Below are 27,317 nucleotides of genomic sequence, written 5' to 3'. Positions count from 1 at the left end.
TGCACTGGGTCTCAGTTGCAGCATGTGGGATATTTAGTTGTGGCATCTTTTAGTTGTGGCATGTGGGATCTAGGTCCCTGTCCAGGGATCGAATGGGGGGGCCCCTGCATTGGGATCGTGGAGTCTTAACCAGTGGACCACCAGGGAAGTCCCCTCAGCCCCAGGCTTATTCTTCTCATCTGTGCCATCCAATACGACAGCTCCTGGTCGTATGAAGCAAGTGAGCAGCTGAAATGTGGTTTGTCTGGATTGAGATGGATGATAAAGTATGCACTGGACTTTATTTATTTTGGACTTTACTTAGTATGAAAGTAATGTAATGCCTCAAAAATCTTCTGTGTTGAACACATTTTGAAACACTACTACTTGGACATACTGAATAAGATAAATGTATTAAAATTAATTTCATCTATCTCTCTTTTTCTTTCTAAATGCAGTTCCTAGAACATTTAAAGTTCATGGTTTTCACTGTGTTTTGACTAAAAGTGCTGCTGTAGGTGCTCCGACCCTAGGCCACCAGGCAGGGTCAGTGGTGGACGGCGTGGAATGAATGAGTCTGTGAGCTCCCTCCTGCTGCCTAGCCTCTGGGATGCCAGCAACCAGACACAGGCCCCCGGGAGAAACTAGAGGATTCTTTTCTGAAGATGATTCTGAAGGCTTATAGAGAAAAGATACTGACATTTCAAGATCTTCTAAGGAAAGGACCAGTTTGTCACCCAGTCGCCCTAGAACAGGACGCCCTTAAACTCAGGCAACAAACTACTCTGGTTCAGTGTCAGCAGTACCTGCCACACTGTCACCAACAGAAATCAAAGATAATTTCATGTCACATTACAGCAGTTACAGTTATCTCGAAATAACGCTTACTGTCATCATTACTTTAAAATTTAGTAGACAGATTGCAAGACTGTATTATTATTAATGCCTTAACAAATAATTACATATATTATCACATCACAGGTTTATTTACTATTTTAGTAACTATATATTAATGTAACTGGTTTCCTTTGTTATCTTGACATGATTTTTACCTTGTGTTATTTGAAACCAATATTCTGAGGTGTCTGCAAGTCTACCTCTCAGAAGGCCCTGCCCATAGACCTGCTGGTTACCTCTCACTGCCTCATGGTTTTTTGTCCTAATTTTAAAAAAAAAAAATTTTTTTTTTTTTTTGTTTTGGTTGTGCTGGGTTGTCCCTGCAGGTTGCGGGCTTCTCTAATTGCAAGGGCGTGTCTGTAGTTGCCCTGCGGCATGTGGGATCACAGTTACCTGACCAGGGATCAAACTTGAGTCCCCTGCATTGGAAAATTGGATTCTTAACCACTGGACCACTAGGTAAGTCCCTGTCCTAATTTTAATTTTTATTAAATTAATATATATTCATAATTTAAAAAAACAGAAGCACGGCAATAAAAGAAAAATAGATGTTGGATTTTATCGGAATTAAAAACTTTTGCACATCAAAGGACACTATGAAGAAAGTGAAAAGACAACCTACAGAATGGAAGAAAATATTTATAGATCATATATCTGACACGGGCCTATTATCCAGAATATGTAAAGAACTCCTAAATATAACCACAAAAAGAAAAACAGCCCCATTAAAGAGGCTATTTGAATATAATTATTTCTCCGAAGATACACAAATGACCAATAAGAACACGAAAAGGTGCTTAGAGTCAGTCATCAGGGAATGCAAATCAAAATGACAACAAGATGCTACTTTATACCTACTAGGATGGCTATAATTTTTTTTTAAAAGATGGAATAACAAGTGTTAGCAAAGATATCGTGAAACTGGAACCCTTATGCATTGCTGGTGGGAATGTAAAGTGGCACAACTGCCGTGGAAAACAGTTTGGCGATTCCTCAAAAAGCTAGACATAGAATTACCATGTGACCCAGCAATTCCACTCCTGGGTTTACACTCGAAAGAACTGAAAATTGGACTGAAACAGATTCTTATATCCAGTGTTCATTGCAGCATTATTCACTGTAGCTATAAGGTGAAAAAACCCAAATGTCTGCCAACAGATGAATGGACCAAACAAATGTGGTATCAATATTTAAATACAGTAGAATATACTATTCAGCTATAAAAAGGAATGAAGTTCTAATATGCTGAAACATGGATGAACCCTGAAAACATGCCAGACACAAAAGGATAAACACTGTATCATTACACTTACACGAAAGATTGAGAATGGGGAAATTCAGAGGCAGAAGGTAGATCAGAGGTCACCAGGGGCCGGGTGGAGAAGGGAATGAGGAATTATTGCTTAATGGGTACAGAATCTCGATTTGAGGTGATAAAAAAGTTTTGGAAATAGATGTTGGTGATATACAATATTGTGAATATAGGTAATGCCACTGAATTACACACTTAAAAGTGATTAAAACGGCAAGTTTTATATATATTTCACAGTAACAAAATGAAAAAAAAATTAAAGAATTACCACACGACCCAGCAATTCTATCCCCACGTATATACCCAAAAGACTTGAACACAGGTAGTCAAACAAAATCTTCTACATGAATATTCACAGCAGTATTATTCATAATAGTTTTATCTGCTATTATGAGTTTTATTCTGCTATTAGAGAGTTTTTATCCTGATGGTTAAATAATTATTTCTTCATCTTTGATGTTACTACTGTATGTTACCAACACACCAGTATATTACCACGACTTTTGCTATTTTTATATAATTTGCTTTTGTTAACTCTAAAATTAAGCTTTGCTTTATTTTATTTTTTGGCCACACCACATAGCTTGGGGGATTCTTATTCCCCAATCAGGGATGGAACCTGCGGCACAGCAGCGAAAGTGCTGAGTCCTAATCACTGAACTGCCAGGAAATTCTGAAGTTCTACTTTAAATTAAATCATAAAATTAAAAAACAAGAGGAACTACTAGGCTAACAATAAAATCAGTGATCTTATAGTCCATCCCTTCCTACTCCTGGGTTAGGTGCTCACTTTTAATATGAATAAACAACCAAAGATTACTGGACATTCCAAGAAAGATTCCAACTGAAAAAGATACATAGAAAGAAGGATCTAAAGGAAATAGAGACAACACAGAGACACATGAAAACTTAAATAAATATATATGTAGGTCTTAGAAAGATAGAAGATACTCTATCCACATAACAAGGAAAAAATGTTATGAAAAAGGAACAGAGTAAGAAAGTACTGTTATACAGATGGCTCTGATAAACATTTGATGGACAGAGTGAAGTCAAGAAAACCTCCAGATCTCAATAGATTTCTCCAATAAAAGATACACAAGTAGCACATGCAAAAATACTATACACTTTATGAGCCACCATGGAAACACAAAGCCACAACAAGGTACTACTTTACCACTGTGATGGCTATAATCAAAAAGAGCAGTAATTACAAGAGTTCGTGAGGGTGTGGAGAAATTAGAACCCTCGTGTGCTGCTAGTGGGAATGTTATAAATGGAGCAGTCACTATGGAAGTTCAGCAGGTTCCTCCACAAAATAACCATATGACCCAGCAATTCCACTTCTGGTTACATACACAAACCTGTACACAAATGTGCATAGCAGCATTACTCATACTAGCCTCAAAGTGGAAACAATTCAAATGTCCATCAACAGCCAAATGTTTAAATAAAATGCAGTATACCCATAAAATGGAATATTATTCCATGATAAGGAATGAAAACCTGATACATGCTACAACAAGAATGAACCTGCAAACTGTGGCAAAAAAAGGGCAAAAGTGAGACACAAAAGACCTGTCATACGATCATACTGTATGACTCAATTTGCATAAATGTCCAGAATAGGCAAATCTGCAGAGACGGAATTAGTGGTTGCTAAGAGACAGTGGGGCGGAGGTGATGAGAAGTGACTGCTTATAGTCATGGGGTTTCTTCTTGGAGTGATGAAGATGTTCTGAATTCAGATAGTAGTGATGGTTGCACAGCATTATGAGTATACTAACTGTACTAATAGTAACACTGTAAAGGGGTAAATTTTATGGCATTGAATTATATCTCAATAAAGTTGTTACAGTATGGGAAAAAAAAAGAAAAAGCCTTCTAGAAAGACAGACAATAAAAAGATAACAAACAAAAAAGATCTGAGACAGGGTCGACTCAGCAAACCCAACATCTGAGTGACAGCAGTTTCAGAGAGAGAAAACAGAACAAGTAGAAGTGAGGGAATTATTTTTTAAAAATTAATGCAGACTATTTCTCAGAGACAAAAGGTCTGAGTCTCCACATACAAGTGGCCTATTAACCACTGGCACAAAGACCTATTCCAGGACACATCATCTAGAACCTTCACAAAAGAGGTGAAGTGAAGACTCTAACAGCTTCCAAGGACTGAGAACTGGACCAGCCTCAAACTTTTAGGCACAAGTCAAAGTGAAAGTCTTAGTTACTCAGTCGTGTCCAGCTGTTTTGTGACCCCATGGACTGTAGCTCGCCAGGCTCCTCTGTCCATGAATTCTCCAGACAAGAAAACTGGAGTGGGTTGCCATTTCCTTCTCCAGGGGATCTTCCCGACCCTGGGGCTGAACCCACATCTTCTGCATTGCAGTCAGATTGTTTACCGTCTGAACCACCAGTGAAGTCCACATTTTTTTTTTAAGCACAAGTAATGGAAGCTAAGTACAATACAGCCTCTTTAAGGTTCTGAGGGAATGTTATTTAATATTATATATATCTCTACATTTATATAAAAATAATTGGTATTTATTATTTTCAACTTTACACTCAGCCAAACTATATGAGGTCTGAAAAAAGACATGGTGGTTTCCAAAAATTTATCTCCAACTGAAGGTGTGCTCCAGTAAAGTGAAGGACTAAACCCAGGAAAGCAGAAGACCACATGGTCCAAAAAGCAGGAAAGTAGCTAAGGGCAGTCCCAGGTGATGAAAAGGGAAGTCTCTGGACAGCAGCTAGGTAGCAAGCCTAGAAAGCAACCTGGCCAGACCAGAGCTGGGGACAGAGGGCACTGAGAAAGACAGGAGATCCTGAGATGATCTGATCCATCTGCACACCTGGGAAACAATGGTGGTGGAGGGCAGGCAGATCTCCTGGGGCATGTGAAAAAAATTACAAATAAGAGCTTAGAAAACAAAGTATACAAAAGAGTATACAACCATTCATTTTAGGAAAAAGAAAATGTATGAGACAATGAAATCCTACTACAAGGCTCTGCAGTGAACATCATTTACATGCTCACAGTAAACAGAAATATTGATTGTTTTTTTAATGCCAAACTGATGTAATATATGGAGGGTGGGACACAGGAAGGGGAGGTGACACAGCTAAATATGAACTATTATGGTAGATTTCAATACATGATAATGATTAACTTGAGAGAAAATGAAAGGTATTTCCATTAAAAAAAAAAAAAGAAGAATGAAAGAAATATTCAAGGTAGATACCAGAAGACAGAGCGGTTGAGAGCTGAAGGTGGGGAAGGCTGAGGAGGAAGGGCAGAGGGCTGGGTGGTTTCCAGTAGAAGCAGCTCAGGATCCGTGCCTCGGCTCTGATTTTATAAATACTAGTACTGTAAGAAGTTATTAGGTATATACCTCGCAACAGTTCCCTGCACACCAGTGGGTGTGACATCAAAGCTGGGAACTGGCCTAGAGACAGTGGAAACAGGGACTCTGCGTCATCAAGGGTGCCTTCCTCAGGCCCTGGCCACCAGGGGTCAGTGGGATGCTCCGTCCCTCCCGCCTGGTCTGTGGAGGGGAGCGAACTGGGGGCCAGAGCTTCCCCTCCCTGTACCAACCACCTGGGACTCCAGGCTCCCTACATATTCCTAGATCTTTCCTGAACTAATTTCTCAGGGGAATTTTTGGAAACAGGCATGGTATAGACAGAAACCTAAGTAGGGAAGTAGATGATTTCTGTCTCACCCATTCAGTTCCTCACACCCTGCCGAGCCCACAGTTAGATCCTCGATGCCTGGCACACAGTAGGTGCTCAGTAAGGAACTGCTGAAGGCGTAGTTATGGTGCCGAGTTTCGTGCGTGGTACTTCCTCAGACCTTGAACATGCACCACCACATCAGAGGGGAGGACTATCTCCACATTACAGGTAAGGAAACTGAGGCTCAGAGAAACCTGCCCAGGTCACTTCCCCAGTAAGGAAAGAGCTGGGATTCAACCCCGGGAGCGGCTGACCCCACAGCCTGTGCAACTAGCAGCTGCTGACATAAATTCTTTCTGTGAAAAGGCTGGTTATGTAGTTGCATAGAAGGAAGAAAAGCAAGAATGAAAATAAGAGGTGGGCTCACAACTGAGCCAAGAAGAGAACTTAAAGAGACTCCCCCTGGCGAACCCCGGAGACTCGGGGCTGGCACCCCCAACCACCCAGCCCAGAGAGCCGGCCTCGCAGTACCCACCTTCTTCAGAGAGGTTGTTCTCTTTGGTCTCCTTGTCCATCTGGCAGCACCAGCCCTCCAGCCGCTCAGTTTCCGCCTGGAGCAGCTTCAAGAACCAGTAGCCGTCCCGGCGGCAGGCCCCGGGCTGTGCTGGCTCTGCCGGGGAGCTGGAGGTCGTCTCCAGCCAGGGGTCGGGCGGGGGCAGCGAGGACGCCTCCAAGGCAGGGTCGCTGTTGTCTCCATAGGAGAGGTTGCGCTTGATCTGGGCAATCTTGGGGGCCTGCCGGGGGCCGGCATCGATGCTGATGGAGTTGGGGTGCGGGGTGCAGTCTGGGAGGCTCTTCTCAGACGACTTACAGCTTGAGTCGTTGGCATCCTGGGTATCCGAGTCGGTGTCCCGTCGGGAGGACATGCTGTGAGAGGGGGCGCTGCTTCTGTGGGGGGGTGGGCAGGGAACGGCGTGGAGGAGGGGTGGGGACAGGAAAGGGTGAGTCACCAAGAGGGTCGGAGACCAGAGGCCACCCCGACCCGGACACACGGGAGACAGAGAAACGGATGCATCGTCTGCTCACCATGCGCCTGAAGCGGGTCCCACAGCCCCGTCTCATTCTCAGCTCAGCCCCCGCCCTGCCCGCACACGCACACACGGACAAGGTCATAAGGTTGCCTGTTTACTGCAGCGGGGCCAGGAAGCCCACCAACATTGGGGGTGCTGGGCCGTGGTTCTGCCCAGCCTCAGCCCCCGTGGCTGATTCCTCTCACGGAGCAAGCGCTCACCCTTGCTCATCAGCGCACCCGGCCGCCCACCCGCCCGGCCTTCCATGCCTGGACCACCGCCCGCACCCCCAACCCAGCTTGGTTATTAGAAATCCAGCAAGGAGAAATGGGTTAGGGAGAGCAGGAGGAGGAGGCGCGGGAGAGGTGAGAGCGGAGGGAGGGAGAGGAGAGGGGAGAGGCAGCCACCACCTCGGTGCCACTTACCGCCAGTCGTCCTCTACCTGAACCCCGATGGACTGGAATTTGGTAGCGGGACTGGGCTCCTCGTTTGGCACTGGCTGAATGCAGTCAACCTTATTGAAGGACAACGACAGCCACGGCACGGGGACAAAGACAAAAATAAAAAAACAAACACCACACTTGCTGCTGAAATTCACATTAGTGGGACGACGCAAATGGACGAGCGGACAGACGCACACGAGGCATGCGGACACTGCACGTGGGCCCGAGGCCGGACCAGGTGAAGCCGGGCACTGCTCATTCGCGCGGAGGCGGGCGGGCAGGCGGGCGGGAGGTGGGATGGGGTGGAGAGGACCGCCTTTCCCTACTCTGAGGAGGGTGCCATCACATCGATCGCTTTGGGTCCGTTGTCCTCCGAGAGGTGGGAACCGTTCCTTCTAGTCCTCTCCTTTACACGCATCAGAGAGAAGAAAAAAAAAAGGACAACGAAAGAGAAAGAAAACACACACACACAAAGCCACAGCCGTTATCTGGTGTAGTTGAAGCCGGGCTGTCTTGAGGCAGAGGTCACTCCCCCAACCCTGCAGCTGAAGGGCAGGCTGGGGCCGCCGCACAAGGGGCAAACCCTGGGCAGCGGTTCTGGATTTGAAAGCTGTCACCAAGACCACAGCCAGCCCAGTCCCTGGGCCCTACGGGACGCCATCCCTGGGCCTTGATCACACTCGGCTGAGGTTACCATCAGCACCAGGTGGGCCGGGGGAGCAGTAAGGACCAGAGTCACGTGCAAGGTTGGCGCTCTTTCTCTATACCAGTGATGCCCTGAGCCTACCTTTCATTCCTGGGACAGAGGTACGTGGCCACAGAGTGGCCAGGCCAGCCCCTCCATCACCACTCACGAATGAGGGAGAACCCACACTTGAGCCAGGGCGTGAGGCACCAAGGAATGGACGAGGGTTGTTGGGACCGTCACTGGAAATTGGAAGCTCTGGTCTCTTGGTTTCATAGAGGCTTTCTGGGACAGGGCTGAGCACCAGGCACTTCCCCACCATAGAGGGTGTAACTGCATGTCTCCTTCAGCTAGAGCCAGCTCAGGGGACGGGGCATCACCGGCTCCCAAGAACTGCTTGGAGAGCTTGGATGGGGGTGGGGTGATCCAACAGGGAGAAGCCTAGATGGGCCCGAGAGCCAGAGTTCACAGCCCCGTGTGAGCCTCTGATTGTAAGAATCAGGGTGACTAACTCTCTCTCGGGTCTTCTGTAAAGATGAGAGCATCTGGGTTGGGCAAGGAGAGGGTGGGGCTGCCCAACCAAGACTAGGCTATTTTCTGTACCCCTCAGAATCCCTCCAGAGTGATGTACAGGCCAGGGCCTGAACTTCTTATGAAGCAGACCAGAAAACATAGTCTCCCGGCCAACTTTCTTCTTGTATCCGTGGCGAAACTGTAGCCCAGAGCTGCCTAAACTCTGCCTCCCCAAGAAGCAGGTGCAAGCAATCGGCCAGTGAGCCACCTCTGGTCCATTCAGCCCTCCGTAGAGTCCCATGTTCCTTCTATAATGCTGGTGCTTTGTCGTGCACTTGGCCAGGGGTGGCCGGGGAAACGGAGATCCTGTCTGATCTAAGCTACCACGCACGCCACCTGGATGTCCTTGATCGCCAGTTGGGTTAGGAGGGGCTCTGCCTTCCCCAAGCTCTCAGCCCACTGTGGCTGCCCTCCCCACTCCCCACCCCCGCCCAGAGTGTGCTTTACTTAATTAAGGGTGTAGAACAGCTCTTGAAAGTTGCAAGGCGGGGCCGAGGTTCCCCCGCTCAGCTCACAGCACAAGTACTGATGTGAGATCATGCAGGAGGCATGCGGCAGCGCGGGGGAAGCTAGCGCACCCGGCCCTGCTGTGCGCTGTAGTCAGGAGCGCAGTGAGCCCAGCGTCCCGAAGCGTCTCCTGGCTTTGGCCCCTCAGTCCCAGGGAATTATCTGCCTGGATCCTTTCTTGCAGAGGGAGGCGTCAGGACCGATGTCCCACTTCTCAATCTGCTGTGGGCCTGGCACCTTGAGCAACCTACCTGTCCCCAAGGCCCGAGAAGGCTCTGGGCAAAGTCCCCCTGGAGCAACCCCCAAGGCTCCAGGGCCCTGGGTCCTGGTCCCCCTGGCCCTTGGCGTCTACGCTCCACGCTGCTCCCACCACCAGGCAGGGCTGCAGCCTCCGCACCTGAGCTGACCTTGGATCAGGGAACTGGTGGGCCAGTCCTGTCTCCCACACGTCGGCTGGCAGGGCAAAGGGTGGAGTGGACAGACAGACAGAGGAGGACAGGCAAACAGTGGACAGGAGATGGCTGGCTGAGTGTAACTACATTCACCGGGACAACCCATCACTGGAGCAGGGACACGCGCCCACAGCTGCACGGCCCGCACCACGTTCGGGCGACCTTGAGGAAGGCATGGCTTATGGGTGGAATTTGGTTTGGCCACTTGGGGCCGACCCCCCAGAACAGACAAACCACCGTGACCCAGGAGACCTAGTGGGCCTCCGCCAGATGTAATTACACGCAGGCAGGTGCGCGGTGCAGGCCGAGGACAGAGTGCGAAAGGGGCCCCTACTTGTATTCCTATAGATGACAGTTTCCTTTTGGGGACGGCCTCGGGGTGGGATTCAGAGCTGGTCAGCGTCCCTTGTTCGCTCTTCAGAGCTGCATGTTTTGGGGGTGGCTCGGGGGCCTCAGGGGCTGGGGTGACGCCGCCCCGTGTCACGCTGGGCGGGCGGGTACTGCTGTCTAGGCTGTCCGAGGAGTTGCTCAGCCCAGACTGGCTCGTCACTTCGCTCTTGTGGTCCTGGCTGTCCAGGTAGGTGTCCTGGGCGGACTCGGTGCTGCTCTGGACTGTGACGGAGATGAACGGCTTTGACGTGGTGCGTGGAGGGACCGGTGGCGGGGTCTTCTTATACGCCACTAGGCATGATGAACCTGCAGATGGGTGAGAGGAGGGCAGGGCAGGGGTGAAGCCGTCAGCCCTCTGGAGCCCCTTTCAGGGCTGAGGCCCCACCTGACCTGACCCTAGCTCTGGCCTTGGTGAGGATTTCTGGAGGAGAATGGGGGTCAGACACAGCCATGACCAAGACAGACAGACCTGAGCCCTGCCCATCCTCATGCTGAGCCAAGGTCAAGTCTAGTGGGGGACCAACCACAGGGACCAACACACCCTCCCCCTCTTAGTCCCACAAAAGGGATTATCCAGCTGGGGTACCCACGTGGTCAGGACAGTTAAAGAATGGTTAACCTCACTTGTCCTCAAGCTCACTGGGACCTGCCCTTCTCGTCCTTCCTTCCTACTCTACCTTCCCTCCACCCTGCTCCTCTGCGCTGAAGCCCCCTCCCCATCTGGTCAAAGACCAACACATCCTTCAGGGCTCAGTCATCCTTCCCCACAGGGTGCTGTTCCCGGCCCACCACCTCCACCTCGTTATGTGAGAACACACACCAGTCCGCCTCCCCCAGGACTCCACCACGCCCAGGCAGACTCCCCGTTTTCAGCAAGACTCAGGGGACTAAGACCCGCCCTGCGTGGGAGGGAGGGTCTCAGAGTCCCGTTCCGATCCTGGCCCAGGGCTGGCTCCACTTTCGGTCTGAAACAGGAGATGCTGGTCAACTAGCAGAAGCTACTTCCTCTGAGGGGTGAGGTCACATCCAGTGGCTTTTCTTGGCATCTCAACTCCAACTGCCCGTTCCCCAGTGAGGATGGAAACAGCCTCTACCCAAGTGAGGACCACAGGAGCCAGAGGAGGGGCTCTAAGCCTTGCCTTCAAGGGGCTGCCAATCAAGGTGATGGTGATGGCGCAGAGCCACCGGGGCAGTGGAGAAGGCACAGGAGAACCCATTCATCTGCCCCACGAGATGTCACCACGCAAACACAAGAATGACCAAAATAAGAAACGGTGACAACACCAAATGCTGGTGAAGATGTGGAGAAATGGGATCGCTCACACATGGCTGGTGGGAATGTAAGATGATACAGCCACCCTGGAAAACGATCTGGCAGTTTCTTTTAAAATTAAACATGCAAATATCATACAATCCAATAACCACACTCTTGGGCGTTTAGCCCATAGAAATGATAACATGTTCACAAAAAACTTATGCGTGCATGTTCATGGCAACTTTGTATGATATAGGCCCAAACTGGAAACAACCCAGATGTCCTTCGATGGGTGAGTGACTGTGGTGCACCCAGACCACGGAAGACCACTCAGCAGCCAGAAGAAAGGAACCACTGATACAAGCAACCACTTGGATGAATGTCAGGTGAATTATGCTTCGTGAAAAAGCTATCTCAAAAGTTACAGATCATGTGATTCTATTTATAAAACATTACTGAAATGACCTAATTATAGAGATGGGAACAGATTAGCAGTTTGTGCAGAGACTAGGGGGAGAGAGTGATGAGGAGGATGAAGCGACCTGGTTATAAAAGGGTGACAGGGAAGACCCCAGTATGTGCGAATTGATGGGAGCTGTGGATCTTGACCGTGCTGGTGGATACAGGCACCTGCACTTGTGATGAAAGCACATTGGATAAAATACACCACAGGTGATACAAGTGAAGATGGCGAAATCTGAGTAAGATTGCTGCGCTGTGTCTATGTCAGTATTCCGACTAGGACAGCAGACTACAGTTCTGCAAGATTTTATCACTGAAGGAAACTGGGTAAAGGGTACCAGGATCCCTCTGTATTATTTCCTGCAAGTGTATGTAAATGATCATTGCCTAAAAATAAAAAGCCGACTCATTGGAAAAGACCCTGATGCTGGGAAAGATTGAAGGCAGGAGGAGAAGGGGACAGCAGAGGATGAGATGGTTGGATGGTATCACCGACTCGATGGACATGAGTTTGAGCAAACTCCAGGAGATGGTGAAGGACAGGGAAGCCTGGCATGATGCAGTCCGTGGGGCCGCAAAGAGTCAGACACGACTGAGTGACCAAACAACAAAAATAAAAAACGTAATTTAGACAATCTGCCTGTCTGCTCACCTGACAGACACATGTACCAAGCCAGGCCCGCACTGGGGACCAGGAGAGTCAGGGGCCCTCCTCAGCAGAGCGACAGCTGTGACACGAGTGCCTCAACAACAACAGAGGCCCCGGAGCCAGGAGCCATGTCTCGTGCCCGATCCAGTCTAGGGGACTCAGTGCTCTGGGAGCTCAGAGCACTCAGCTCCTCCTCTGTCCAAAATTCCCCAGCCTGCTCGGGGAGCCCCTTGGACAGATGTACCTGCTACATCACTGAGGTCAGACAGCCCAGGGCCAGCACGGCTCTGACTGCTTTCTCGTTCTGAGGGAGATAGGCGTAGGGGTGAGCCAAAAGTTTACCACTCCCCAGTTACTCTCCCTGGTGGGAGACTGGACTGGTTCTCTGACCAGGCCCGGGCCAGTCTCCCTCAAGAGCTGGACACGTAAAGCAGCCCGCTGAAGCCCACGGCCAGCAGAGCCCGGACTCACCGGGGATTTCATGATTCGTTTGTTTGGTTGGCCTGAATGTCCCAAGGAAGCATCAGTGGAGTTTTCTTCCCCAGGAGGAGGAAGTCTCAATCCACTCAAAATGCTTAAGGGGGGACACCTCCCTAAGAACATCTCCCTAAAGGGGGTGGCAGTGAGCGTGAGGACCCAGAACTGGGCTCTAAGCTTAGCTGAGGCCCTGTGATTGCAGTCGGGGTCCTTGCCTCCCACTTGTGTTGTAGGCTGACACTGGCCTGGAGGAGTCAATCTGTGCAGGGACCCGCCCCACCCAGGAGACAATGGCACCGTCCACAGTCTCTCTCTCAGGGTGTGTAGGCCAGAGTCCTGCGGAGGCAGCCACTCATGAGAGACACAGGGAGAGAGAAAGAGAGCGTAAACTAGGGGAGGCCAGGTCAGACAGCCAGATGTGATAAAAGGACAAGTGAACTTATCTTGGATTCTCTATGTCTCCGGGGGCACAGGTGACAGACAAGCGGTGTGACTAATGGACTGGATTTCGAGGCCTTGGGGCCTCTGTGGGTGGGGGGCGTCACTCACCTGTGAGCACTGTACCCCCCCACCCAGGGCAGGAGGATGGGGCCTGACGCTATGGTACAGCTCTCTTTCACAGGCATGAAATGCCAAGAAATATAGGCCAACACCTCCGCAGCCCCTTCCAGCATCCAGATGCAGCCAGTCTGTGTTCTGAACTCCCGCACTTCCTCCCAGCTTGGGGCTTTTACACATGCTGTCCCTTCTGCCTGGAAGGCTTCTCTCAGCTCCTCACGTTTCACTTCCTCCCAGAGGCCTCCCCTGACTGCTCCCTAATCTCACGCCTCTCAGCATGTTCATCAGAGCACCTGCCACGTTTGTCATCTGCTCATCTCAGCAAATCTTGCCAGAGGTTACAGGCCTGATGTGGATGGGGGACTCTGTCTGTCTTGGCACAGCAGGTCATATCCCAGGCCCACAGTGATGTCTCAAGCACAGAAAGCTAAGTATTTGCTGAATAAGAAAAAGAACCTCACCACTACCAAAAAAACCCTCGGGTGCCGAAAATCAAGATTTAGCCATAGTGAAGGCTTCCGGCACTTTAGAACCCGAGGTTCTAGTCCTGTCCCAACTTTGGAGCCCTTTCTGTTTGGTCCCACCTTCCCATCCCGACAGCCTCACCTCCCGCCCTCCCACCCCCTCAGCATGCCCCTTCGAGCTTCAGAGAGCCCTCCCACCCTTTCCCAAACATGCCACACTCTTCATGCACTGAAGCCCTCTTGCACATGCATCATCTCAGGCAAAACCCCTCTGCATATCCTCCGTGTTTCCTGCTCTCCGGCCCATCCCTCCACCCCCAGCCCTTTCTGGCCCAGGCAGAGTCTGACCCTCTCCTCTGGGGCACTCAGGCCTGTGGCCAAGTCTCTGACTGAGTGTGTGTCCCATGCGTGTCGGCAGCCAGTCCCCAGTCCAGAGAGGGTGCACAACCATCATTTGCCAATGAACTTTAGAGGAAGCAAATGCCCTGAGACCCAAGATGTTGGCGCCGGCCAGGATGTGACTGCGGCCCTCCCTGCCCTGTGTGGAGACATTCTGTGTGCCGCACTTGACACCAGCGTGGCAAGTGGGGCCAACTCTGTGTCCATTCACCCTGGAAAGCTTTCAGACCTGCCCTGGGAAGCTTGGGGGTGAGCATCACTCCAGGATGACTGGCTCCTCCAGCTGGTTCTTGTGTGTATTTTTAAAGATCCTAAGAGAAACGTCTGCTGAGCCCCAGCACTGTCTGCGCACCGCACTGCTGAGCTCTGGGGGCTGCGTGCCTCCCTGCTTTCACCTTGGCCCGGCTAGTCCCTCATGCCCAGGCTCAGACAGAAGTTGGCTGTGTGAGGCCGCCTGCCCCCAGCCCCAGACATCCAGCCCAGCCTCCCTACCCCACTGTGCACAAGCCCTTGCTTCTTCTGAGAAGGAGCCCCCCATGTCTGCCTTCTGCACCAAGATTTTACCCAGTAAACTCTCAGCTTGGAATAAATTTGCTTCTGCACGTTGTTTGTCTTTTTTAATGTCAAGGTACAGAAGAAGGCCAATCAGAGTTCACATGCTCAGAGGAGTGGCTGTGGTTCCCCAGCAACCTCAGGAGGCTAACCCCCCTGCAAGTGCTTTGGAGGACCAGCCCAGCCCTCAGGTCTGCTGGTGCCCAGGAGCCGAGCAGGGAGCAGCCTCAACAGTGTGGGAGCCATGGCCGCAGGCCCTGCAGAAGAGCCTGTGGACCCACCCGAGACCCTGTGCAAACAGATATGACCTCAAAGCCAGACCCCTAAACTCCCTTGGCTGGCTCTGCCAGGCTCCAGGGAGGGCTTGTTGGAGGAAGGGCTGTCTGAGAACCTGTAAGATCTCTCTTTGTCTCATGCAACAGGTCAATACGCAACTAAACTGGGCGGCTCACTTGCTATGATAAAAACAGAAGTCAAGGCTCCCCACCCACTTGGCCTCCAATTCCTCTTCCTTCCCTGTCTCCCTCCCCAAAGCAGAGGATGCTGGGAGAAAATCCCAGGAACAGACTGGCCTCTGAGATCCACTTTCCTGTTGACGGCCCACATGCCCCCTGCTATTCCCTCCCTGTGTCAGCCTGGAACCACCTCCCTCACTGCTCCTTAGAACAACATCAAACTTTAATTTCAAACACCAGTAAGAGGGACTGGCAGCACTTCTCCCCCCAACATCCTCCTGGGGACTGAGTGCACACAGCCAGGGGTTTCTTAACTGCCTCCCAATCCTTCCCTTCCCTCCTGATGGAGAGCCAGCCCCCCCCAGATGCCCCACACTGCTGCTCCCTGGCCCCCTGACCTCCTGTCTTACCTCTCCCATCCCTCTTTCATGCTGGTCAATGGGCCACTTAAGGAATCCAATCACACCACTGCTTTGAAGCTTTTCCGTGGTGCCACCTCCCTCCCAGTGGAACTGGAACAAACCCTTGGCGGGGGGGGGGGGGGGGGGGGGGGGGGGGGGGCGGGCCTGGGGCGGGGTGGCCTCAGGGCCTCCAGAACCTGCACTGGCCTTCCACTCTGAAGTCCACAGGAGCCAAGAGGTTACCAAGGTGACACTCTGGGGAAGACAAAGCCAGCTGTCCAGAGGGGACGCACTCAGGACACACTCCTGTTGGTGACGGTTCCAATACTAACTGCAGACCTCACGGAGCGAGTGCTCCATCTACACCCAGCCCTCATTATTCACAAGTCTGTAATGTGAGTTTGCCTACGCGCAAAGACTCATCTGTAACCTTTAAATCAACACTTGCGGGGCTTTTGTGGCCACTGGCAGAGCCCGACAATTTGAATCGCCCACCACACAGGTTCCCAGCTGACAATGAACAAGGCGACACTGTCCTTCTGTTTCGGCTCATACTGTAAACAAGCCTCCTTTTCCTGGTCTACTTAATGCTGTGCTTTCACATTTTTCTGTGTTTTTTTGTTGCTGGTGGTGATTTCTCAGTTTGAAATGGCCCGAAGTATAGTGCTGAAGCGGTGTCCAGTGTTGTTAAGTGCAAGATGTTTTTTCCATAAGGAGAAAACGTGTGTGTCAGACAAGCTTTGTTCAGGCGTGAGTTATGGTGTTATTGGCCAAATTCCACGTTGACAAATCAACAATATACTAAATAGGTGTCTTTAATAGAAACCTTGGTGTTTTCTGCTGGCAGCTGGTGGACGTGCAGGGACTCTGCATTTCCCATTGGAACAATGGTTCAGTATCACTAATTCAGTGTCTGTGAGACAGTGTGTGTGTAAGCACCGTGAATAATGAGAATGGACTGGACTTTGGCCAAACGAACCCTCAGAAAAGGTATGTGAGGTAGGTCTCTCATTGCCCCGTTTTGCAGGTGGGGCTCAGAGAAGTGAGGAGACTCAGCCGAGCTCACCTTACAGCCAGGCAGTGTTAGGACCAGGGCTTGAACCCAAGTTACCTGAAGTCTGACCGCTCCCCCATGCCCCAGCCATTGCACCAACTCCATGAGGGTCACATGGAGGCAACATCCTTGAGCAGGTCAACTGCTTCAACCAGAAAGTGGGGTGTGACACCCCAAGTGCTCTGAGTGGGATCCAAAGAGCTGGCAGGTATGGAGCTGCTTTGTAATCCTGGGGTGGCCCCTGCAACTTCAGTCACCATGGTTTCTGGATGAAGGGGAGACTGATCACCTTCTGGGGGACAGCTGGGGGGCCTTTCTGGAATACATTAAGGTTGACTGGGTCTGGCATGACGGACCAGAGTCACCGAAGGCAAGCAAAGACAGGGTTTTCAGGTGGCGGGGGGTGCTCTGAGCAGAGGAGCAAGGCAGAAGAGCTCAAGACGTGGGCAGATTCGAGCAGGGCATGGCTTGGCGAAGTGGAATTCAGGTAATTCAGGTGGTGTAGGGAAGCCAGGGGGCCTGAGAGAGGGCGGCCTCCTCTCAGATAGGGTCCTTGGTTTCCTGGGGCTGCCCAGACAACGGGAACAGTGCAACCTTCTTCTTGCCCAGAGAACCCCTCACACAGTCCCTGTGAACTGGCCTATAGTCGGAGGATTCCACAGCCCGCAGACCTGACTGCAGCTGGAAGGCGTTACTGCTCCTATCTCACGGCCTGGCACACGAGGCAGCCCTGCGTCAGGCGCCAAGGCCATCTCAAGTCCAGAGTGTCCAGATGAACCCACGCCTCACTCCCTCACGTCGGCCTTGTTCTCCTGGAGAGGGGACCCCCTGCACTCAGCTACACACTCCAGGAGCCTGGAGAGTCCCACCCGCTCCTCCCCGGCCTCCGCCACAAAAGCACATGTCACAGAGCCAGGCTCCTCTCCATCCCATCAGCCTGGTCCAGTCTTCCACTTCCTACCCTCCCGCCTCTCTGCTTTGTCAGTGGCCCAACTCACCCACGACCACTCTCCAGACAGTAACCCAAGGAGTTATTTCAAAGTACAAATTAGATTACTGCCTCCCTTTTCTAAAGTTTTTCAAAGGCTCCCCACTCCATAACGTTGCCTACTTTGGCCTGTGACAGGCACTGCCCCTTCAGGCTCGCTCAGTTCCTACACTTCCCCCTTGCTCATTCTGTTCCAGTCACGCTGCTGTTCTATAAACATTGCAAGTGTGTGCTCACCTCAGGGCCTTTGAACCTGCTGCTCCCTGTCTGTGATGCTCCCACCCCCATCTCTGCACACCTACTCTTTCCTAACCTGCTCTCATCGCTGCTGCCCACTCAGGTCTTGGCTCAGGGGTCATATCCTTGATGGGTCCTCCCTAACCACCCTTGTCTACAGCTGCTGTTCTTGCTCTGAGGACCTTAATTTCATTGGGCACTGATAACCTTCTGGTTCGCTTGTCTTCTGTCCTCTCCCTGACCAGATACACATCCTGGGGATCTAACATAGCTTCCTGAGAGTGTGTGTGTGTTAGTCACTCAGTTGTGTCTGACTCCCTGTGACCCCACGGACTAGTCTGCCAGGCTCCTCTGTCCGTGGGATTCTCCAGGCAAGAGTCCTGGAGTGGGTTGCCATTTCCTTCTCCAGGGGATCTTCCTGACCCAGGGATTGAAGCCGGGTCTCCCGCATTGCAGGCAGACTCTATACCGACTGGACCCTCAATATTTTATAGAATTAAGATGCTTTCCCAGCACCAAGTCCAATACAGGGTTGGGCTCAGTAAATATTTATTGAATGATTGAACAAACCTGTTTGATAGCTGGATAGACTGAGGCTCAGGGAAGAATGAGTTACTCCTGACTTGGAGCGGTAATCTGATGCCCAGGGCAAACACTCTGAAAAACTCCCTGTGAATTGGTACAGACACTATGGATAATAATATGGTGGTCCCTTAAAAAACTAAAAATAGAGCTACCATATGACCCTGCAACACCACTCCTGGGCATACATCTGGAGAAAACCATGACCTAAAAGGGTACATGCACCTCAAAGTTCACTGGAGCACTGTTTACAACAGCCAAGACATTGAAGCAACCTAAATGTCCATTGACAGAGGAATGGATAAAGAAGATGTGGTACGTATATACAATGGAATATTACACAGCTATTAAAAAGAATGAAACAATGTCATTTGCAGCAACATAGATGGACCTAGAGATTCTCACAGTGAGTGAAATCAGTCACTCAGACAAAGAAGGAGAGATACTGTATGACATCCCTTATAGGCAGAATCTAAAAAGAAATGATAAAAATGAACTTATTTGTAAAGTAATTAGCCTCCAACTAATAAAAATAATGGGAAAAAAAGAAAATGAACTTATTTACGAAACAGAAACAGACTCACAGACTTAAGAGAATGAATTTATGGTTGCCAAGGGGTAGAGATAGAGGGAAGGGATAGTTAGGGAATTTGGGATAGACATGTACACACTGCTGTATTTAAAATAGATAACCAACAAGGACCTACTGTATAGCACATGGAACTTTGCTCATGTTATGTGGCAGCTTGGATGGAAGGGGAGTTTGGGGGAGAATGGATACATGTGTATGAATGGCCAACTCCCTTCACAGTTCACCTGAACTATCAAAACACTGTTAATCAATACAATATAAATTGTATTCCCAATACAAATCCCAATATAAATTGTATTCCCCAAAACTATATCCCAAAACAAAATAAAAAGTTTTTTAAAAATAAATAAAAAACAAAAAAAGAGAAAAGATCCCTTTAGGTCAGCCCCCAACACAAACACACACACACACAAACACACACTATACGAGTGCAACCTGGTGGGAGGTAAAGCTTGGAGCAATTGTTTGAAGTTTAGCGATGAAGCCGTGCTTCGAGTAATGTCTTCCAGGCGAGGCCTATCTTATGCACAGATTTAAAAGGATCATGACCGAGTGAGTACTGGGCCAGGTACTACTTTATTCCAGACACAAGCCTGGGAGGGGAGATAATCATCACTGATGTTTTATAGATGAGAGAACAGGCTTTTAGCTTCCCAGAGTGGCTGTGGGGCTTCCCTGGTGATTCAGTGGTAAAGAATCCGCCTGCCAGTGCAAGAGACTCGGGATCGATCCCTGGTCCGGGAATACCCCATGTGCCTCGGAGCCCCATATGTGCTGCAACTACTACTCAGCCTGAATTCTAGAGCCTGGGAACCGCCACTACCAAGCCCATGTGCCTCAACTACTAAAGCCCAAGGGCCTAGAGTCTGTGCTCTGTAGCAACAGAAGCTACCACGACGAGAAGCCCATGCACCGCAATGAAGAGGAGCCCCCACCCACCACAACTAGAGAAAAGCCCTCGAAGCAAAAAACACCCAACACAGCCATAAAAAAATAAAAACTATTAAAAAGGAAAAAAGAGTGGCTGTGTAGAAAAGTTTGCTCTGTGAGACCGTGGTGGGCCGTGTACTTTGCACAGGGTCTAATCCCTTAGTTTTCCCAGCTAAGTGGGTTGGCCTTGAATGGGCATCAGAAGTTTAAACGTCTACGGGACACCAGGCCTCTAATGCCTCTGGCCCCTGGCTGTCAGGTGGAGACATGGGTGAGCGAAGCCAGAAATATCTGGACTTAAAAATAAATAAATAAAACCTCAAGATTAAAAAATGGAGTTAGTCAATCCAAAGTTTAAAAAAAAAAAGAAGAAAAACGCTGTGCTGGTACATGCCCGCCTGCTAACAAGGCCCGTGGCACAGAGATCTGTGACTGCTGGAACTGCTGCCCTCAGACCTCCCTGCTCCTTCTGGAACCCCAGCTCCTCTCCCCCTGCACCTCAGAAAGCTGGTCCCCAAGAACCTCCTGCAAAGGCAGGAGACCCTTTGGAACTTTGAAATCGAGGCAGCAGGAGGCCCCTCTGGCCCTATGTCAGGTCTGCTGGGCAAAAGCAGAGAAACCCCTTCTGGTGGCAGGCCACGTCTGGTTGCGGGTTCATGGCACCAGGGCACAGGGGATGGTAGAGCCCCATCAGGAACACAAACGGCCGCCCCCCTCTTCAAGGCCCTGGAGCAGCTGCCTGAGAAGGACCTGCTCGGTTGCTGGGGCAACAGCCTTGGCGCCCTCCAGAGACAGCTGCTCCTTAGAAAGCCCCACTCACATCCCAGTTGGGCTCAAGGTCTGAGGTGGTTCTGTCCTGACATGTTCAGGCCAGAGGTGCTGGAGGATGGGGTTAAGCAATGCCCTCCGGATGGACCCACAGTTCAGGTCAGCTGGTTCTCTGAGGACAGCAAGCTGCCAGTCAGATGACTCACAAGCTGCAGGGCATCTCCCCGGACGGAGGGCTGGCCGTGAACTGGCCTAGCATGAAAAGATGTAACTGTATCAGATCATCAATTCCTCACTAGGCCTATCATTCCCACTTCAAAGAGGAAGACAGTGAGGCTCAGAGAGAAGTTAACAGCCCCAGGTCAGGCGGCCAGAATCTGAGCTCCGGCTTTCTGATTCCAGAGCCAGCACTCGTAGCTGCTGCTTCACCATCCTGCCCAGGGCTCAAGGCAGGTGCCACTCAGCCAGGCCTGCGAGATATTGGCCAGGCCAGTGCCCCAGTCAGGACCCTAGTCTTGGTCCTCACACAGGGTCCGGCAATATCCTCTGAGTGGGTTAGCTGGCGGTGCCTCTGGCTCTGCTGCTCATGGCAACAGAGTTCTGGTGCTCCTGGACCAGAGCCCCAGCATATGGACAAAAAAGGTGCCCTGCCCTGCCTGTGATCACGGCCACCCAGCACCCTTCTGCCCTAGATGTGCAGTCCTGGACACACGGACCCTTCACCAGAAAATATGAGAACCCCTGACATGGGTTTCCCAGTCACTCAGAACTTTCCTAGCTCGGCTAAATCTCACTACAGCCTCAAAGCAGAGACCAGAGAGGTGAGGCCACTTGTCCCAGGTCACATAACTGGTTGACGGGGTACTGTGACTGGAACGAAGATGTGAACTCTCAAATTCCAGGGTCTGAGGAGACAGTAATTCCAGTGATTTTTCAGCCAGATTCTGGGGACTCCCAAGAGGGCCTGGGGAGCCTGGCTGACTCCCAGCCAGGGCCCTCGGGAGGGCTCCATTTTCCTCTTCCCCTCCATGTGGAATTTCCCCATGTGGTATTTTGAGCTCCACCAGACTAATGCAACCTCTTCATAGTACAAATGAGGAGACTGAGGGTAAGAAAGGCAAATGTGCTCCCCGAAGAGCAGGTACCAGAGCAACAACCTTGCCCGGGGCTCTGAGTGTGTGTGTATTCCCCATGTCCCCCTGCCCCCCACCCCACCTCCCAGCCTGGAGACCACCAGCTCCAGACATTCAGGGAGGCACTGACCTGTGGCCGAGCCCCACCTCCTCCAGCCCCTAACCAGCATGCTGTTTCTTAAAAAACATTTCCATCATTACCACGACTGTATCCAGTCAGCAACCTGTCAGGCAACATTCACCCCTCGTCACCCGTTCTGTGCTGGAATCTCCCGCAAGCATCCTTTTATTTCTCCCCAGAGACCTGCCTGCAGAGTTGGCTCTGCCAGAAGCTCTGCTGAGGCCCCTGCCCTACCCCGCAGGACACCTTATTACTATCACCCTGGGAGTCCAAGCTTTAAAGAGATGCCAGCAGTTACTGAATCATGATTTTTCTCGTACATTAAAGCTATAAACTCTAGTGAAGAGGTGCTGACAAGTAGAAGATGGCCCATTACAGGGCCACTATGGCTCCAGCCCAACACAAAATCTTGATGTGGACAGCCCCTGCCTGGCTTGGCGGAGGAGTAGGGGGTGTAGGATCCAAGATTTGGCTTTTCAAATACTATTTGACTTGTCAAATGCTGGCTTTAGCATGTGAACCTCGCTGCGGCCTTTCCAAAACTCTAAGGTCCCAGGAGCCCAGCCTGGGAAGTGCCAGTTAAAAGAGCGAGCCTCTAAAACCATCCTCACTCCTGGAGGGCTGACGTCAAACCCTGGTAACGGGTCACAAAAAGCCTGGCTTTTGACAAGCTGTCACAGGACCCCAAGTCCAGTGTGCAAAGCCAGACACTGCCAGGCCCTGTGCACCTCGATTGCTGGCCTCTTTCATCATTCTGAATGACCAAGCGGATCCCAGAATAGAAAGACGGTGTTAACAGGCTCATTCACTGTGCCTGGAGTGACAGGTGGCCTATCTGGTGACAGAATCTGGAGCCAAGAACCCTGGGCGGCCGAGAGATGGGATGAGATGAACGGTCCAGCAGTGAATGGGGAAAACCGTGAGTTCAGCTCAGGTCAGCCCAGGCCGGCTGCCTTCCGTGGTGCCAGGCCTGGGGACAGGGACACAGGAAGGGAAAGGGCCCTGGTCCTCGGAGCTTATATTAAGGTCCTGAGTTCAGGATCCCAAGTTAGACAATTACACAAAGCAGTAGACACGTGGGAAAATGTCTTAGTGACTCCAGCGGATCACAGACACGGTCTGAGGCTATACCACCAGAGGAAGGTGCAAGATGAGGGAGGGGGCAGCCCCACGGGGCTCCTGGGGAAAGCAGTGGGGACTGTTGGTGGCTGTGGACAGGAGTGTTGCCAAACTGGAGCCTGATGAGAAGGGGACAATCTGCACTGCGGGGAAGTCTCTAACCCATCCTCCTGTTAGGACAAGTGAGGCCACACTTTGGTTCCTGGGTGGGCACCAGGGACCCAGGATGAGTAGTCCTTGACCTCAGGAAACTCACAATAAAGTAAAGCTCCACAGACTGGGCGCAGCCACGTGGAGTACTGCAGGAGAAAGCCTGGGACTGACTGAGCAGAAAGAAAGAGAAAGTATCAGTTGCTCAGTTGTGTCCGACCCTTTACCACCCCGTGGACTGTAGCCCCGAGACTCCTTTGTCCATGGAGCTCTCCAGGCAAGAATACTGGCGTGGGTTGTCATTTCCTACTCCAGGGGATCTTCCCGACCCAGGGATTGAACCTGTGTCTCCTGCATTGCATGCAGATGCTTTACCATCTGAGCCACCAGCGAAGCCCCAGCCACCAGGGAACAAGAGTTACTGCAACTGACTAGTGACGTGTGTCACAGATCTGCCACAGACGGGGTGTGACACGTGTGCGGCATGAGCTGTGCCCAGTCTAACACGAGGGGTGGGGGGGCTTCAAGAGACTGGAATAGGAGCCTGGAAAAGTCTTCAAATACCTAGAAGACTGTCACATACATATGTGGCCCCAGTCATCACAGTGCAACCAAAGGGGGACAGGAAGGTGGGGGTCCAGGGGGAGCAGATGTTGCCTCATCCTAAGGAGGCAGTTTCTAAGGGGCAGAGCTGCTCACGGGGTGGTCAGTTAGGCTGGACCCAGGCACAGTGGATGCAGCGAGGGACTCACGCTCCCACGGGTGTGACCTCTAAGATTCCTCCCAGGCCTGAGATGTTTGTTCTTTCTTTGCTTCCTACTTCACACTCAGTTCTCAATGTGATATCAGATATCATTTTTGTGTGTATGATATTCATTGTTCAACTCTTTTTCGGCCTCCAGAGAATTGGTTCTAATAATCAGAGGAGGGGGAGAAGAATGTTCAGATGGCTAAGCTACAGGGGAAATAAGGAAGGACTACCTCTAAGACAGCATGGTCACTGCTGGACCTGGACTTCCTCTGGACAGGCTGGCAGCACAGAGCCCCCACCTGAGATGGGAAGTCCCATCCTGAGAACATGAGAGCGGCCGGCACTGGCTCTCCTGGCTCTCACCCCCACCCCCCCCACACTTGCTGCTGAGTTGGAGGAAGCCTGTAGGTCAGGAGGCCCTGAGAGCGAGCACCATTCTGCACTGACTCATGGTATGACTAAGGCTCCCGCTGGTAAGATGGGAAGGATACGGGCTCGCCCTGTTCACTGCCCGAGGACTGCCACAAGACTCATCTTCCCACAGATGGGAAAGGGCTTGGCAGGTGAGGAACCATCACTACAACTGCCTGTGTGTATGTTAGTTGCTCAGTCGTGTCCAACTCTTTGCAACCCCATGGATTGTAGCCCGCTAGGCTCCTCTGTCCATGGGATTCTCCAGGCAAGAGTCCTGGAGTGGGTTGCCATTTCCTTCTTCATACAACTACCTGAGGGGCCTGCATATCGGAGCCAGGGGCCCACAGGCCAGCTGTCTGACCCCAGACCCTCCAGGCATTCGAGGGCCCAGAAGCTGGGGGCTTCTGGCCTGGGGCAGAAGCAAGGTGTCCTCTCCCTCCAGGGGGCAGGCTCACGAAAATTCAGGGCCCTGAGGACCCCAGCCGCCTGCCCACCCCCCCGGGCCATGCCTGCATCGCTGTGTTAATATTTTAGGGTAGTGACCTCTGGTGTCCCTGCCTTGCCAAACACCCCTCTGACTTCATTCTGCGCCCCCCTCTACGTCACCCCCCATGTTCTCAGCGTCCAGGCCTTTGCATGGCTGCTCCCTGCCTGCACCGCCCCTCCTGCACCCTATTGTCTCCCCCTCCTCCAGTCTACTCCGAGCACTACTCGCTCTGGGACTTCCCTGACTGTCCTCCCGCCCCAGCCCGGTGCCCCTCACTGGGTCACCCCCCTGGCGTTCAGAGGCATCACAGGCCTGCTTACTTTTCTCCTTCTCCCTTTAGATCCTGAGTCCCCAGAAGGCAAGGACCGCATGCTTCCCAGGCCGGTGGCACCCAGAAGGGGTCCCCCGGAGAATGCCTGCTGCCACTCACGAGGCGGGATCCTCTGACTTCACCCCCAAAGCAGCGCAGGGCTGCAGGGCCTTCCCCCGGAAGACCTTGAGGACACTGCAGGAGGAAGAGTCTGTGAGAGGTGACTCGACAAGCGGAAGACAGAGGCGCTGGGACAAGTTGTGACTATCAGCTTCCCCCCCACGCCTCCATACCCCTCTCTACTCGATGTTTTTCCCGACCACCTCTAAAAGCATAACATGGTGGCACTTGGGAAGATCTCTTTGAAAGAACACCTACCCAAGGGAAGGTCACCAGCTTCCCAACCCCGTCCACAGAATCCTGCCCGCACAATGGCTCAGTGTAAGACCTCCTGTAAGGACTGGGTGAATATTAGCGACTAATAGTCATAGTTAGCGGTATTTTTCACCTGCTCAGGCATCGGCAGCTGTGGCCCTGTCACTGTCTGAGGTCCTTACACTTGATCCCCAGAAGGAAATGTTTTCACCATTGCACCTTGTGCCGCTGAGGAAATGAAGGCTCAGAGAGACTGAGGGATTTGCTCAGCATCACTCGGCAAGCTGGGTTCTATCTACTAAGTGAGGAAAAACCTTCGAGGTTTCAATCTCCAGAAACAAACCTTCACAGCATCTGGTCTCACACCAAAAACACAAGTTTGCTGGCAAGGAGACTGACAACACACATTCCTATAAAGCTTAGAAGTCACCGCAGAAAGTCTGGTCTCCCCTTTCTGCTGTCGGACTCCGGCTAGCATTTACTTTTATACAGACCTCAAGCCCAAGCCTGCATTCTGAAGAGCACCTGCAGAAAGTAGACTTTACCTTGACAACTTCCACCCCTCTGGGAGCTGCTCTGCCCCGATGTTTTGCAAGCATTACCTATCACCCCCCCTCCCCCAGGCTTTGGGCTGTCCTGCCAGGCCCTCTTCCGCTCTCACAAAGAGACCTGTGACATCACTTGCCCCTCAAATGGTCCCTTCCCCTCCTAGGACTGATGCTCATCTGTAAAGGCTGGGCATGGCACCAGGCGGGGACTGCAGTTTCCACCGGGTGTGCTGCTTCTGGCTGATTAGTAGCACCTGCCTGTGTTAAGAAGGATCCTGAGGCTGCGCCCAGGCTCCACAGCCACCGCGGGCATGGGAACCAAGACTGCCTCTGGGGAGAGAGCCCTCCTGGGAGATGAGCAGCCTTTTAAAAACTCTGCTGGAACCCAGCCACATAAAGATGAGGGCTGTGGTATGCATTAATTTGGAGAGTTAACCCAATGAGTTTGTTATTCAGACACCACCTACTCCTCCTTTCAAATATACCTCCTTAAAATGGGCTAGCACATGAGGTACTCGGTCACAGAAACAGAAAGTAGAAGCGTGATTTGCAGGGGCTGGAGGAGGAGGGAATGGGTACACAGTCTCAGCTCTACAAAGATAAAAACAGATGGAGGGCAGTGATAGCTGTAAAGATGGGAACTGTACTTCATACCACTGAACTGTGCACTTAAAAACAGTTTCAGCGGTAAAGTTTTATGTATACTTAACTGCAATTTTTTTAAAAAATGGGCTAGTTAGAGTCCACTGAGGAATTCTCTACAAATGAGCACCAGTCATCACACTGATTTTTCACCAAAATCCAGAAGTCACAAATAAAATATTTAAAGCTACTTTAAGCATGAATTTTCTGATTTGACTTCAATGTATTTATGAGCAGGGGCTGACTAATAATTTGAGACTATTTCCTGAGATTCAGGAAGTAAAAATTTTAGAAGGGGGGGGGGGTGGGGGCGGAAAAACATCAGAATTCAAACAGGGCTTCCCTGGTGGTGCAGTGGACTAAGACTCCATCTGCCAGTGCAGGGGACACAGGTCTGATCCCTGGTCTGGGAAGATCCCACTTGCTGTGGGGCAACCAACCACAACTACTGAACCTGTGCT

The 27,317-nt window shown here is 51.2% G+C and overlaps 1 protein-coding gene across 2 annotated transcripts in view; it reads right to left on the bottom strand.

The window, feature by feature from the left end:
* Positions 1-27,317, bottom strand: part of DLGAP4 (DLG associated protein 4) — an 85,568-nt gene that overhangs the window by 21,218 nt on the left and 37,033 nt on the right. For both annotated transcript variants that reach the window (XM_065921938.1, XM_065921939.1), the window contains 3 exons: positions 9,928-10,289; positions 7,359-7,447; positions 6,399-6,811 (listed from right to left, as the gene is read on the bottom strand). In XM_065921938.1, the coding sequence (XP_065778010.1) occupies positions 6,399-6,811; positions 7,359-7,447; positions 9,928-10,289 (864 nt within the window). The remainder of the gene's footprint in view (positions 1-6,398; positions 6,812-7,358; positions 7,448-9,927; positions 10,290-27,317) is intronic.

This window comes from Muntiacus reevesi, chromosome 2 (assembly GCF_963930625.1).
Source record: "Muntiacus reevesi chromosome 2, mMunRee1.1, whole genome shotgun sequence".
In the NCBI taxonomy this organism is placed as follows: Eukaryota; Metazoa; Chordata; class Mammalia; order Artiodactyla; family Cervidae; genus Muntiacus; species Muntiacus reevesi.
Note: the sequence above shows the minus strand (reverse complement) of the source record. Positions and strands in the feature narration are given on the sequence as shown.